The 16,676-nt window shown below is 38.8% G+C and overlaps 1 protein-coding gene across 2 annotated transcripts in view; it reads right to left on the reverse strand.

Annotated features, from left to right (window-relative positions):
* Positions 1-597: 597 nt before the first annotated feature.
* umad1 (UBAP1-MVB12-associated (UMA) domain containing 1) overlaps positions 598-16,676 on the reverse strand; it is a 62,775-nt gene continuing 46,696 nt past the window's right edge. For both annotated transcript variants that reach the window (XM_073054175.1, XM_073054174.1), the window contains exon 4: positions 598-921. In XM_073054175.1, the coding sequence (XP_072910276.1) occupies positions 667-921 (255 nt within the window). In that variant the 3' untranslated portion in view covers positions 598-666. The remainder of the gene's footprint in view (positions 922-16,676) is intronic.

Consider the following 16,676-nt stretch of genomic DNA (forward strand, 5'->3'; position numbering starts at 1 on the left):
TATTAGACAACCACATAAATTGTCAAACCAATAAAAGGACTTAAGTGAAAAGTTGCCAAAAAACCACGCACTTTCTTACAAATGTGTATAATTTAGTATATGACAATGACCAATAGTTAATAATCTGATTTCCTTTGTCATCTCACAATTCACAATTTTTTCCACATGTCAAAACACTTAACAGGTGGAAATCTACCTCAGTGAAGCTGTCTTCCAAAGACTATCATCTTTATTTGGACTCCCTATTGTAAGGGCAAGATTCAAGTCTCTGATGCACCCTACTGGCAGAGATGGGAATTTCCAGCACAATGGCCTGGTCTACAAAACTAAAAGTTAGCTCAAAACATTTTCAGCAGGACCATTTCCCCTTCCTCAATATTTGCCCCTTCCCAGACACTATGCTTCCAATCTTAAAGAAAGTGTGTCCTGTCCTTTGTGATTAGCCAGGTTATTTCCCAAGTAAATGCAATTCATTAAATTAAGTCAGAAAGTTTTAAGATTTTCATGCAAGCATTTGCAGTGTTCCAGATGAATCACAAGAGGGGAGAATGCCAGTGACATATTGAAAATCATTAATATAGCAAATTACAAAACACATCAACAATGATGTTTTACTTCAACATTTAGGATGGCACATACTTCAGTCAACATAGCAACATTCATCTTTTAGGAATTACTAAGTACAGAATTTTCAAGAGTAAAATCATATCCAAATCTTGCCAAGTTTTCATTCATGTTCTTCAGTAAGTTGGCTGGAAGGTCTTGAAAACTCCCATGAATTGCCAGAATATGAGGAGCGAGAGTGAAAGGCACATCACTGAGGAGATCCACATTAAGATGAAAACCCTTGACTGTTTGGTTCATCTGGTCAGCAGAAGATGTTTCATCTGTATATACTGGATATAAATTTTCTGTTTGACCCTATGTAAAGTAAAAAAAATTATATATGATGTTCATTGTTTGCACCCAAAATTATTATACAAAATTTGACAATTCTAAGGATGTTGCCAACATTTATCCACAAAATTGAGTGATCAATTTTATAACTAATTACATTATTGCAGTTCAAATTTTACAAGGCAAGACATCTTTCAGAGTGGTGCAGTTACTTAAAAGGCAGATTGCAGATAATACTTAAAAGTACAAAGTGCTCAGATTTCAACTTTCACTGTCCTAAATAATCATTTTAACAAATGGGAATTTCAGAGGACCTCAAGTCAGTCCAGCTGAAATCCTGCTGAGTACAATTTTATGGCTAGAAAACAAATTCAAAAGGTACTTATATTTTCTGACAGTGTATCAGTCACATAAACAGTAACTTCTACAAATAGGGAAAAAAATCAAAACTAAAGAATGTCAAAATTCCTTACAATTTTTCATTCAGGGCTACTATTTTTAGAATCATGAGAACATTTTGAAAAATAATCTAGTCGTTTTCCAAAAGAATACAGCATGAAAATGTTTCAGTTAAAAACTAAGCACAATAGGGGGATCATACTATTGATTGATATCTTTCTATTTGAAGATTCTCAAAGCCTACAATTTTTTTGCTGAATTAAAGAACCTGATTAAAACCCAGATTTATTGCACCACACTAATAAGGTGGAGGTGAGCTCCTTGATACTCTAATTTTAGTGTGAAGGTATTCCCAAATGATTACATGACACTGAAGAAATATCAATACATTTCCAAATCATTTGGGAGTGCAAGTCGGACATTGTCTTTTAGGATCATTGCAGCAACATCCATGGCATCATTTTCCTTACACAGAATCTACAATACACTGCTGGGATTGGGGAAATGGTGTGGTGGTAGATTTAGTGGGGACAAATTTAATCATGGAATTCAAAATGATAATGAATAAATATTGGGGGGGGGGGGTTAGTGAATGTTAAGGCATTGGAATGGGATGACAAGCAGACTTCTTTGTCCTGACGTTGTGGAGCTTCTTGAGTGTTGTAAATGCAAACAAGTGGGAAGTATTCTATCACACTGGGGACAAGTGTCTTGTAGACTCTTTGGACAGCTGGGAAGGAGTCATTTACCACCCTGGTCTACTCTTGCAGCCACAGATCCAATGCCCTCAGTCCAATAAAAATAACTGAACAACAGGTTGTTATTGGTGTGCGTATTTGGCAATGGTAATATTGCTCAATGTTAAATGGAGTGCAAGAGTATCTTCAAGAAAACCATTTTTGCCAAAGAAAACTGAAGAGTGGAAGCAGACCACAAAACCTTCAAGAGTGTTGTATCCTCAGCAGCATTGTAAATGATCTTTTAATTCAATTTTTCTGCTTAATCTCCAAATCAGACAATTTCCACAGACACTCAATTCCGCAAATGAATATATTTCTGCTGTTCTCAGTTCTAAACAAACGTAACAGGTTTCCAGAAAATATAAGCAGGTTGTAGAATAGGGAGACGTGTACCTTCAATGCTGCAAAATGGGGGATGTTACATTTCATGAGAGAAAAACAAAGAGAAACAATATAAACTGAAGGATACGATTATAAAAGAAAAATGGAGAGATCTGTGTATATTGTGCACAATGGATTAAAAAGTGATTCAGAAACCTGGGCTTTATAAAAATAGAAACAGAGTAAAAGGCTAAGAAAGTTATAAAGAACCTTTCCTGACTTGGCTACAGATGGAGTATGTTGCCATAGTTTAGGAAAGCCATAATAGCCTTAGAAAATGTGTAGAAGAGATTACTAGAATGATTCCAGGAATAAAAGATTTTAGTTTTGTGGATAGAATGACAAAGCGAGGGTTGTTCTCCATGGAACAGAAACATGCACTGGGGATCTCAGTGAGAGATATTTAAACGTCAAACAGACTATATACAAAGTTGAAAGTGAGAAACTACAGTATTCTCATTGGCAAAGGGGTCAAGAAACTGAGGACTTAGTTTGGCTACAGAAGCTAAATAACATTAGAAAAAACATTTTCTTACACAATTACAATCCATTGCTGGAGCTGGGGGGGGGGGGGGGGATTTGGCTGCAGGTGAATTTAGTCCCTTCATCCATATCAGTAATGTTGACTATGCATAGCCAAGACCTAAGCAACAGGCATGAAAATGCCCTGGTTATTGTTAGCTTTCAGTCTGTTAATTAGTCCTCTGTCCGCACTGATCTCGCTGCCAAAAGCCTTTACCTTTTCTATCATTTTCTAAAAATAAGCCACGTTCACCTCCAGTGACTGTTGACCATCAGCTGAAAAATTTGTCCAGCATAGTTTTCCTCTCATAAGACAATATTGCATTTTTATATTTATTATCATTTTCTTCCTAAATGGTTTTCAACATATTCCCAACAAATAGTGTTGGGAGAAATGGTCTGTAATTATATTTTTGTTTTCCTGCACTTGCATTATTCCAGCTTGCCATCAAAGCTTTCCAGCTTTGAGTTTCTATTTTACTTACACAAATTAAAATTCCTCACTTATTAGCCATTTGTTTCCTTATTATATCCAGAATGCTTTTTAGCATCTTGGATTATGAAAACAGATAGAATATACTTATCTAACATGCCAGCTTTCATCTCTATGGTGGACTTCAATTTGCAGATAGACTGGGAAATCAGGTTGGTGCTGGATTACAGGAGGGGGAATTTCTTGAGTGCCTACAAGATGGCTTTTCAGGGCAGCTCGTGGTTGAGCCCAGTAGAGGATCAGCTATTCTGGATTGGGTGTTGTGCAATGAACCAGAATTGATCAGCGAGCTTAAGGTAAAAGAACCCTTAGGAAAAAGTGATCATAATATGATCAAATTCACACTGAAATTTCAGAAGGAGAAGCTGAAGTCAAATGTAACAGTATCAGAGTGGGAAAAAAAAAGGAATTACAGAGGCATGAGAGAGGAGTTGGCCGGAATTGACTGGAAAAGAACATGGGCAGGGGTGATGGCAGAGCAGCAATGGTGAGCATTTTTGGAAGCAATTTGATAGGGACAGAATATATACATACCAAAGAGGAAGAAGTACTTTAAAGGAAAGATGACACAACCATGGCTAACAAGAGAAGTCAAAGCCAGCATAAAGGCCAACGAAAAGGCATATAATAGAGCAAAGAATAGTAGGAAGTTAAGGGATTGGAATGCTTCTAAAATCCAACAGAAGGCAACTAAAAAAAATCATTAAGGTAAAGAATGGGATACGAAAGCTGGCCAATAATATTCAAGAGGATACCAAAAGTTTCTTCAGGTACATAAAGTGTAAAAGAGAGATGAGAGTGGATATTAGACCACTGGAAAATAATGCTGGAAAGGTAGTAATGGGGAATAGTGAAATAGTGGACAAACTGAATAAGTATTTTGCATCAGTCTTCACTACAGAAGAGATTAGCAGTATGGTGGAAGTTCCAGATGTTGGTGGCATAAGGTGTGTCATGTTACCATAACTAGAGAGAAGGTACTTTGGAAACTGAGAGGTCTGAAGGTAGATAAGTCACCTGGACCAGTTGGTGTATACTTTAGGGGTTCTGAAAGAGATGGCTGAAGAGATCAAGGTATTGGTAATGATCTTACAAGAATCACTAGATTCTGAAATGGTTCCAGAAGACTGGAAAATTGCAAAACTCCACTCTTTAAGAAGGGAGGGAGGTAGAAGAAAGGGAAACTACAGGTCAGTTAGTGATTGGGAAGATGTTGGGGTCGATTATTAATGATGAGGTCTCAGGGTACTTAGAAGCACATGATAAAATAGGCTGTAGTCAGCATGGTTTCCTCAAGGGAAAATCTTGCCTGACAAATCTGTTGAAATTCTTTGAAGAAGTAACAAGCATGATAGACAAAAGGGAATTGGTTGGTGTTGGTTACTTGGATTTTCAGAAGGCCTTTGACAAGGTGCCACACATGAGGCTGCTTAATAAGCTATGAGCCCATGGTATTACAGGAAATACTCTAGTATGGGAAAAGCAGTGGCTGATTGGCAGGAGGCAAAGAATGGGAATAAAGGGAGCCTTTTCTATCTGGTTGCCAGTGACTAGTTGTGTTCCACAAGGATCTGTGTTGTAACCAACTCTTTTTAAGTTATATGTCAATGATTTCGATGAAGGAATTGATGATTTGGTTGCAAAGTTTGCAGATAATATGAAGATGGGTGGAGGGGCAGCTAGTTTTGAGGAGGTAGAGAAGCTACAGAAAGACTTAGATTGGGAGAATGGGCAAAGAAATGGCAGATGGAATACAGTGTTGGGAAGTGTATGGTCATGCACTTTGATAGAAGAAATGAAAGAGTTGACCATTTTCTAAATGGAGAGAAAATTCAAAAAACTGAGACGCAAAGGGGCTTGGGAGTCCTTGTGCATGATTCCCTAAAGGTTAATTTTCAGATTGAGTCAGTGGTGAGGAAGGCAAATGCAATTCGTTTCAAGAGAACTAGAATATAAAAACAAGGATGTAATGTTGAAACTTTATGAAACAGTGGTGAGGCCTCACTTGGACTATTGTGAGCAGGTTTGGGCCCCTTATCTTAGAAAGGATGTGCTGAAACAGGAGAGGGTTAAAAGGAGGTTCACAAAAATTATTCCAGGATTGAATGGCTTGTCATATAAAGAGCATTTAGAAGAATGAGGGTTGACTTCATTGAACCCTATCAAATGGTGAAAGGCCTTGATAGAGTGGACGTGGAGAGAATGTTTCCTGTGGTGTAAGAGTCTAAGACCAGAGCGCACAGCCTGAGAATGGAAGGGTGTCCTTTTAACATGAAGATGAGGAGGAATTTCTTCAGCCCAAGGGTTGTGAATCTGTGGAATCCTTTGCCACAGTGAACTGTGGAGGCCAAGTTCTTAATATATATTTAAGGCAGAGGTTGATAAGATTCTTGATTGGTCAGGGCCTGAAGGGATATGGGAAGATGGCAGGAGATTGGGGCTGAAAGGAAAATGGATCAGCCATGATGAAATGGTAGAGCAGACTCAATGGGCTAAATGGCCTAATCCTGCTCCTATATCTTATGGTCTTTATTCCACATTACTAATTTTCCTTTCAAAGCCTCTAAAGCAGCCATGTTTATTTTCATACACTTTCCCTATAAACGATTGTCCAACAATTTATTATTTTATTTCCATTCTGTTTACTCTGAGATTCAGTTATTTTAAAAAATCAGTTTCTTTTTGGTGATCCATGGATTTATCTAAACCGTCAGGCTCACTAGACTGTGAGCATTTCTTTTTAATCAATTACTATCATTAACAGTGATACATTTTTTCCTCATAGAACTTTTATTTCTCAGCTTTAAAGGTGTACTATTCCGCCTTCATTCAAGAGTTCTCCCCCTTAAGCTAGACAGAATAGTGAAAAGACAGTACTTCTCGGCATTCTAACATTGATTCAAATATTGATTTAAACACTCTCAATTCCAACAAATTGCTTCTAACTGACTGATTTCTACAAACGATATACAATGGAAGCAATATTGGATATAATATTGTGACCACCTCTAGCTCAGCACCACTTAAGTCAAGTCAAGTCAAGTCACTTTTATTGTCATTTCAACCATAACTGCTGGTCCAGTACATAGTAAAAATGAGACAATGTTTTTTTAGGACCACGGTGTTATATGACACAGTACAAAAACTAGACTGAACTATGTAAAAAACACACAACAACTGCACTAGACTGCAGACCAACCCAGGACTGCAATAAAGTGCACAAAACAGTGCAGGCATTACAATAAATAATAAACAGGACAATAGGGCAGTAAGTTGATGTCAGTCCAGGCTCTGGGTATTGAGGAGTCTGATAGCTTGGGGGAAGAAACTGTTACATAGTCTGATTGTGAAAGCCCGAATGCTTCGGAGCCCTTTCCCAGACGGCAGGAGGGAGAAGAGATTGTATGAGGGGTGCATGGGGTCCTTCATAATGTTGTTTGCTTTGTGGATGCAGCGTGTAGTGTAAATGTCTGTGATGGCGGGAAGAGAGATGCCAATGATCTTCTCAGCTGACCTCACTATCCGCTGCAGGGTCTTGCAATCTGAGATGGTGCAATTTCCGAACCAGTCAGTGATGCAGCTGCTCAGGATGCTCTCAATACAACCCTGTAGAATGTGATGAGGATGGGGGGTGGGAGATGGACTTTCCTCAGCCTTCGCAAAAAGTAGAGACACTTCTAAATCAGAGAAACCTGTTAGAGGCCCTGTCCTGGTGCACAAAACTGAGGTGGACAACACTATCCAAAAGAATGATTCCAAAGCATCAGAAGATCCTAACAAACAGTGCCCACTACATCAGAAACTATAGCCTATCCGGAAGTGTAGAGGCTTCAGGGAGAAATCTCTCGAGGAGTGAAGGGCCTTCCTCAAAGAACACTCCATATGTTTCCGTTGCTGTTCTTCAACCAGCCACTGGGCGAGGACTGTAATGCAGTCACCCAGAGCTCTGAATGTGACAGCAACAAACACACTGCATCTCTTTATGTTGGCCTACCTCCCTGTTCTGTGAGGAATAACACAAGTACCTCATTACAGCATGGCTAAGGGGCAGCTGAATTGTCTTCCTCTCTAGTTGCCACCTCTTCCGGTACTGAGATCTGTGGGGAAATCTCCACCGGCAAGTCATGTCCATGGATTTACCTCATCAATGTTTGCCCAGAAGGCCATCGTGAGAAGAAGATGAGGAGTTATGACATCAGAGTAATGTCTCTAGCTAAATCACCTTTTTTCAACTTCTTCAATACAACTGATGATGCTTCATCTTACACACTTAGAACACCTGCAGGTGTTTCACAGAGTGTTCTGCAAGGAGCAAGAGGCTTTATTGTTGAATCTGCTGATGGAAAGACCCTTTTAGCTCTCCCTGCCTAACAAGAGAAAATCTGCAGATGCTGGAAACCCTAGCAACACACACAAAATGCTGAAAGAGATCAACAGGCCAGGCAGCATCTGTGATAGGTGGTGCTAATTGACTTCCCAGTTCTTTATAACACCCCTCTCCCCTCTGGGTTTCACCTATCACCTACTACTTTGTGTTTCTTCCTCCCCTCCCCCCATTCTTACTCTGACTTCCCCCCCTTTTTTCTCCAGTCCTGATGAAGGATATCAGCCTGAAACTTCGACTGTTTACTCTATTCCATAGATGCTGCCTGACCTGCTGAGTTCCTCCAGTATTTTGTGTGTGTGTTGCTTAGCTCTCCCCAAAGTTAGTGAGTGTGATGAATTTCTGAACAACAGGAAGGAAATTACCACTCCAGAAGCTGTGACTCACCACCCTCACCTCAGGTCCCTAGCCACCAATATTCTGGTACTCAACCCAAGAGCTGAGATTCTGCTCCTGCAAAGAAGGGACATATACACGTACACAAGGTACTCAAGCAACATTACGGGCCTCCAAGTCCGCCCTTTACAGAGAGGTCAGCACTGGGATGGGTCATCGCAGGAGACGCCTGCTTGGGGAATGCACACAAACTCTTGCCTGTGAACATCGTCAGAACTAGCATTGCAGAAACAGTGGCCCAGTCTCATGACCTCCTGCCTTGAAAAGCAACACAGCAGGCTTGATGAATCTGTCTTGGTCCATACAAAGGATGACATCAAACCAGCTCCTTGCGTACTGTAACATGGTGGTGAATAATAAAACTACCTTCTACTACAGCAACGCAGGGACTGGAGTTATCTACCTTTCCAGCTTAACAAAGTGGGGAAGACTCCTAAGTGAGGGCATAAGATGTACCATTGTTCATCTGCGGATGATATTTAATCTAATTTCTCAATTCACTTAGCTAGTTTACCTCTAAGTACCTATGCAACTGTGTTTAACACTCAAGTTTAGTTCTCAGATGCCACTGACAGAGTCAGTGAAAGAAATCCTTGGATCACTTTTCCCTGAGGATACGTTACTTTTTTAAAAAAACTTTTAAGTTTTGTTCACTTAAATTGGGTAAAATCTAAAATATTCTAATTGGCCCCCAGCTTATTTCGCAGTAAATAGTCAAATACATTCTATGAAATCATCTTCCATACAAGATTTGATGACTTGATTTGTCCAGTGTGTATGAAGATCTGAAGTCCCCTGATTATTGCATTATTCTTATTACAAGGTCCTGCTGTTTCTTGATTTATTCTATCCAGTAAAGTAGGAAGAATTGGGAGATCCATTAACTATACACACTAATGTCACCTGTCTGCCAATTATTTATGTCTGATAAATCTATAATAACACCTTGAAAAGAATAATAGGATTGAGCAAGACTAATGTGGATTTATGAAAGTAGAACCATATTGACCAGTTTCCTGAACTTCTTTCAGGATGTGGCAAAATGGCACAGCAAGTAATACTGCTGCCTCTCAGCTCCAGTGAGCTGAATTTGATCCTCACCTTCTGTACTATCTCTGTGGATATGCACGTGCTAAGTGACTGGGTGAGAACATAGCAGATGGAATATAATATGGAAAATGTGAGGTCATTAACCTTGTTACCAAGAACAGAAAAGCTGAGTACTTGTTAAATGAGGAGAGATGCTGGACAGTGATGGTGTTCAATGTAACATGTATCTGTATGTAAGTCACTAAAGGTCAACACACAGCTGCGGCAAGAAATTAAGTAGGCAAGTTGCACTTTATTATGAAGGATTTCAGTACAGGAGTAATAAAACCTTATTGCAATTAAATTGATATCTCAATGTTAAACTCTGGCTCCTCCAAACCAAAATTTGGTTTTCTTTGCCCAAATCACTAAACTTATTTTTCCTTGTTTGTGAGATCTTAAGTTTTAATATTTTCCTCTCAGAATCATCCAAGTGTTGTGGTCTAATAACATCTCTAGGACATCATGCTAACTACTAATTTGCTGCTGCATTTAAATCTTTTGTATCACCAATGAAAATATTTGCTGAAATTTAACAATTTTTACACCCATTCTTCCTGTTGGATTAGTTCTCCATATAATTGTTGAAAACAACAGTAGGTATTCTGAAGAATTAATTGGGCTAATGCATACTTAAAGAGTATCCAAAATTTACCCTGTTGTTATTTAATTTAAACATTCCAGTCCAGATATAAACTGACTGAAAATCTCACAACTCTAGTGATAAGAAACAAGTCTAAGACAGAAAATGTAATGAAATATGACCCACTTTGTTAAATAATTTGTCAAAAAGCGCTAGGAGGTATGGTATTTTAGGGCTCATTTTAACAAGACCACGTGATGGGATTTTTTGAAGTCACTGTGTCATAAAGAGATACAGCACAGAATCAAGCCAATTGGCCTACTGAGTCTGTGCTGACCATCAACCACCCATAGATTAATCCTGATAATAAAGATGAATAAAGATCATTCCATTCTTTATTCTCTTTACCTTCTAATCAACTCTCCCCAGATTCTACCTTTCACCTATGAACTATGAGTAATTTACAGTGACTTACTAACCTACCAACCCACACACATCTGTGATGTAGGAGGAATTACATGCAATCACGAGCAGATGGTGCAAACTCCACCTAGACACTTGGGTTTCTAGCACTGTGAGCAGGGTTTTTGGGCTACCCAATATAGCTCATATTAAATAAACCACTTGTGTGAAATTCTTTTTCATATATTATGGGGGGAAAGGCAGGAGAATGGGGTTGAGAGGGAAAATACGTCAGCCATGATCAAAAAGCAAAGCAGACGATGGACTGAATAGCATAATTCAGCTCCTATGTCTTATGGTCGTGGGTTCAGACCAATATATAAACATTCCAAGTTACTTAAGTTCTCAGTCAAATATGCTTTCCTTTACAACAAGGTGTAGGAAGACAAATTGCTGCTAGGTTAACTTAGCACAGACTTTGGGTTACAGTGAACTTTGCATCAAACCTAGTCATCACAATTTGTAAGATTCAAATCTGCTAACTTCAGCTGACAAACCACTTAATGGGCCACATAAAAGTCATGAAATGGTAAGACTGGATTAAGTGGGCATGGAAGCGAGTACAAAAGGTGAAATCTGTATGGTGAAGATGGCCAATTATATTTTCCTAGTTTATTTTTCCTTTGGCTGTCAGAAGCAAGCAACACATTTAAACAGGTCACATGTCACATCAAAATCTATAAACTTCAATTAAAAATGCTCTCTAAAAGAACTACTCCCTACATAATCTTCCTTGTACTACCCCTGAGATCCTCACCACTTAAAACAATCTTCTGCTGATTTAATTCACTCCAAAGCACAGCAAAGGCTAAACCTTTGAATACCTGTGCTCCAGACAGACTGTGCATCTAACCAGGCATAGCGCTGGAAACTACATGTCAGTATTGGAAGTTGCTTAAACATATCCAACACAAAGGGCACAAAACATTGTACTGACTAATTACTATCCTAACAGATAGCACCAAACTAACAAAATAATGTAAGAGTTAACAGATGTAACAACAGTCAGTTTGGGTTCTATTAAGATGAAATGGATTCACACCTCATCCATCCTGATCCAAACATGAATGCACAAGCTGGACAGCAAAAGTGTATGCGGAGTTAATGTTGCATTTGAATATGGCTTCACGAGCCCTACTGATACTTAAGTAAATGGGAATCAAGACAATTCGAGTGACTGCCATCATACCCAGTATTCAGAAAAATAATCAAGACCATTGAAGGAAAACAATTTCAGCATCTGGATAGAGTTAATCAGATCAAATATTCTTTAGCCACAGCATCAATGATCTTCTCTCATCATATGGTCAGAGGAGGGCTGGTCCCTGAAGAATGCAGTGTTCACACTTTCATAATTCCTCAAATACTAAAGTCGTTCACGTACTTACGCTTAAAAATATGGAAATTACTCAGCTCATGACCATGTTGGCCAAAAAACAACAGTCTAGTTAATTTCACTTTTGAAAATTGTTCACAGTTTATAGGATCAATGATTATAAATGCAAAGAATACCTTTGGTACACTTTTTAATGTTGAGTTCCAGATCCACAACATCCTCAGAGTAGAAAATATTTTTCCTTAGCATCCTTTTAACGTTTCTACCGATTACTTTAAAGGCATGTTTCCCCTTCATTTTTAACAGTCATCATAATAATGCCTCCCAATCCACTATCATTTTATATACTGCCAAGGCAATCTTCCTGTCTTGTCATCTTCATGTGATCTGTCCAAAGCTTTACTCAAATTCATGGTGATCACTTCAACTTGTGGATCTTTCCTGCCACATACTCAAAATAAGAACTGTCAAACTTCTCTTCATCAGCCTTAAAATAAGCAAGAAATGCATTCTACAAAACTAGCATAATGTTGACAGACAGACAGACATACTTCATTGATCCTGAGGGAAATCGGGTTTCATTACAGCCGCACCAACCAAGAATAGTGAAGAAATATAGCAATATAAAACCCTAAATAATTAAATAATAAGTTAATCATGCCCAGTGGAAATAAGTCCAGGACCAGCCTATTGGCTCAGGGTGTCTGACACTCCTAGGGAGGAGTTGTAAAGTTTGATGGCCACAGGTAGGAATGACTTCCTATGACGCTCAGTGTTACATTTCGGTGGAATGAGTCTCTGGCTGAATGTAATCCTGTGCCTAACCAGTACATTATGGAGTGGATGGGAGTCATTGTCCAAGATGACATGCAACTTGGACAGCATCCTCTTTTCAGACACCACCATCAGAGAGTCCAGTTCCACCCCCACAACATCACTGGCCTTACGAATGAGTTTGTTGATTCTGTTGGTGTCTGCTACCCTCAGCCTGCTGCCCCAGCACACAACAGCAAACATGATAGCACTGGCCACCACAGCCTCGTAGAACATCCTCAGCATCGTCCGGCAGATGTTAAAAGGACCTCCGTCTCCTCAGGAAATAGAGACAGCTAATACTAATACACAGATGTTAGAGGTGCATCATTGTTTCACACTATCATGCACAAGATCAACCACAGTCATTAATTTAGAAAGTATTAGGAGAGCCAGATAAAGGTGGGTGAGAAAAGCCTACAAGCTTTGCTAAGGCAGGATGGTTATGCTACAGTTGTATGAAACACCTGTTAGTGTATAGCTTTAGTTTTGGTCACAGCCTGACAACAAAGAAGCAATTGCACCGGGGAGAGTGCAAAGGAAATTAACAGGGATGTTTCTAGGACTGGAAAATTTGACTGCAAAGAGCTATTGTCATTTCTTTGGACTAAAGGAAGCTCAGGGAACTCAACCGAGGCGTATAAAATTATGAGCAGCCTGGATAAAATGAATAGAAAGGATTTATTTTCCTTCTCAGAGGTTCAAAATCCAGGGAGCAGAGATATAAAGTAATAGACAAAGATAATACTGCTAAGTAGGGATATGACAAAAAGAAAATCATTCAGAAGATATTCACTGACTGAAAGGGCGGTAGGGGAAGAAACCCTCCTAGTTATAAAAAGATGCATACTTAAAGAGCAGTGAGCTGATGGGCTATGGATCAAGTGCTAGACAGGGGAATGATGTACCTTTTTGACTGGTATGTATATGACGGGTAAAACCACTGTCATAAAATTGGTAACCTGGATTACTATTGTCACATATGCCAAGGTACAGTGGAAAAATTGTCTTGCATATGTTCGTACAAATCAATTCCTTACAACAGTGCTCTGAGGTAGTATAAGGTACAACAATATTAGAATGCAGATAAAATGTTTACAGAGAAAGTGCAGTAAAGGTAGACAAAGTGCAAGATCATAACTATGCAGATTGTGAGATCAAGAGTCCATCTTATCCTACTAGGGAACCATTCAATCCTTACAACAGCGGGATCAAAGCTGTCCTTGTGCCTGGTGGTATATGCTTTCAGGCTTTTGTATCTTCTGCACAATGGAGGGTGGGAAAGGAGGAGAGAATGCCTGGGGTTGGTGAGGTATTTGATTATGCTGGACTGAGGCAGCAGTAAGTGCATGGAGGGAAGACTGGTTTCTTTGCTCACAGGTCTCTGAATTTCTTGCTGTCACAGGAAGAGAAGTTGCCATACCAAGCCATGATGCACCTGGAAAGGATGCTTTCTAAGATGCATCTGTAACATGCACTAAAGGTCAAAACACCCATGCCAAATTTCTTTGGCCTCCCAAGGAAGTACAGGTGAGCTTTCTTTACTGTGACGTCAACCTGTTTGGACCAGGCCAAGCTAAAAGTTGTATTATTGTACTACCATAAACATCATGAGCAAATGATTGTGGGTTTGTGTAGCAAGGTGAATTTATTACACTGAAGTAATCTTAAATAAACTTTTCAATAATTATTACATCTTAGCAAGCCAGCTCATATGGACTTAAACTCCTATAAAATATGGAAATCCAAAAATAATTTTGCTGAAGCTTTTCTGCTGAAGTTGATGTGCATTATAAAAAGATTGTGGATGACTTCAAGATACTGAAAACTGTATATACACAAGAACTGGACATCCTCTTTTATGAGAGGGTAATGTCTGTCGCCAGTGAAGACCTGGCCAAATGTTCCCAAATTGTGGTGAACTGAAATCGGAAGTGACCAAAAGACCAAAAAACACATGAAAAAAAACCAAAAAACAAAACCCAATTATTTTCAGAAATCAAACCCAATTCATTTTAATATCATTCTCTGTTGAAGACTAGCAGTATATTGAATATACTTAATGAGAATACATGCCCATTTATGACAGTACTTAATACAGAGACAACATTTAAGGTCAATTCAAGTACAACTGTTTAGGCCTAATCAGCGAATTGCATGCAATGTAACTGAGAGGAATGAGATGTTTTAGAGATTTGGAGGCTCACATATTTTTCCAGCTTTACATTTAATAACAACATTTTCCAACAGTAATACAGAAATTATTAGCCAGAAGGTCATGAATTTATTCTTGAGACCTTCTTTATTCCATAGCTACAACTGACGTTTTACAATATTCACCAGAAGATATCACTAAACCATTAGAATGCAACTTCTGTTAATGTTAAAGAGAAGATAAATATGTCACTTTACCAAACTTTTATTTATCTGATGTTTGCTATACCTGGAATAATTCACAGATCTCTGACTAATGGTGCTGTACAAAACATGCCAAGTTATTCAATGTTTGAGTATCAAATAATAAACGTTAATCTTTTACCATCAGCACTAATGAGATTATCTATTAAAAGTGAGAAGCAGCGTGCTGAGTTACAAAGATTAAATAGTAGCCTTTTTGTTATTTGTCAGTAGTTTAACTTAAAAGGTAATCAATTTTATTATTTTAAACTCTATTGGAAATTCAAACAAATCTTTACAAAACTAACTTGTCAGTAATTTTTTCCTCTAATTTTAAAACCAGAAGTGCACAATTTTCCTGAGGAATTTAAAGCATGCAAATTCTGTTCCAACAATGTATTTGTCTGAATATAACAGTAAATATAAACACTGTTTGAGTTATTGTTCCTGTCATATACTTTCCAAGACTATTAAAATAAGTCACTGAAGGAATAGCTTCTACAGACTGTCTAATTAGTTTGCTCTATGGAGTCTATCAGAGTGTCAATCTCATTTTCAGTGAGTATTTTATTTCACATCTAAAGGCTTTTCAATCTGGTGAAATAGAAGTTTTGTTCCATGTGAATGATTTCTTATACAGACCTCAAATGAGGAGTCTGTAAGGGAAAATGATTTTCTCACAACTTCAGAGAATCACAAATTGTAGGATACTGCAGCATGATAAGCTTAATTCTCCTAAGGTGTTGGTGTCAAAACTCCGATTTGGATGGTCCACTAAATTGAAGATGTTTGCCACAAAACTTTCAGAGAAACAAATACAGTTGGAAAACAGGGATACCATCTTATTCCTAGTTGTTATATTAAAATTCAAAGGTTCATTTAATATCAAAGCATACAACTTTGAAATTATTCTTCTCCAGATAGCCATGAAACCAAGAAAAGAACGGCAGCACAATCATCAAATCCCAAATCCCTCTTCCCTCCACAAAAAAAAGAACAAAAATGGAACATGCACATCGAACCTCAATTCCCTCTCCATTGCACACAAAAAAATGGGAAAGACCAGACAAAAAGCACAGAATACAAAAAAAAACCCACAAGACTAAAAAGCAGTCCACAGTCCAAGTCTACGTCTACATCCAAAATGCAGATAACCTGGGCAACATTCTCTCTGTAGCAGAGCGATCCTACCAGCGATAAAAAGGCAATCCCCCCTCTTCGTTGGAGAGTGATTCTACCAGCGATAAAAAGGCAATCTCCCCTCTTCATAGGAGAGTGATCCTACCATAGAAACATAGAAAATAGGTGCAGGAGTAGGCCATTTGGCCCTACGAGCCTGCACCGCCATTCTGATCATCCAACTCAGAACCCTGTACCTGCTTTCTCTCCATACCCCCGATCCCTTTAGCCACAAGGGCCATATCTAACTTCCTCTTAAATATAGCCAATGAACTGGCCTCAACTGTTTCCTGTGGCAGAGAATTCCACAGATTCACCACTCTCTGTGTGAAGAAGTTTTTCCTCATCTCGGTCCTAAAAGGCTTCCCCTTTATCCTTAAACTGTGACCCCTCGTTCTGGACTTCCCCAACATCGGAAACAATCATCCTGCATCTAGCCTGTCCAATCCCTTTAGAATTTTATACGTTTTATACCAGCAATAAAAAGGCACTCCCCTCTTCGTAGGAGAGTGATCCTACCAGTGATAAAAAGGCAATCTCCCCTCTTCGTTGGAGAGTGATTCTACCAGCGATAAAAACGCAGTCTCCCCTCTTCGTAGGAGAGT

Source organism: Hemitrygon akajei, chromosome 8, assembly GCF_048418815.1.
Source record: "Hemitrygon akajei chromosome 8, sHemAka1.3, whole genome shotgun sequence".
In the NCBI taxonomy this organism is placed as follows: Eukaryota; Metazoa; Chordata; class Chondrichthyes; order Myliobatiformes; family Dasyatidae; genus Hemitrygon; species Hemitrygon akajei.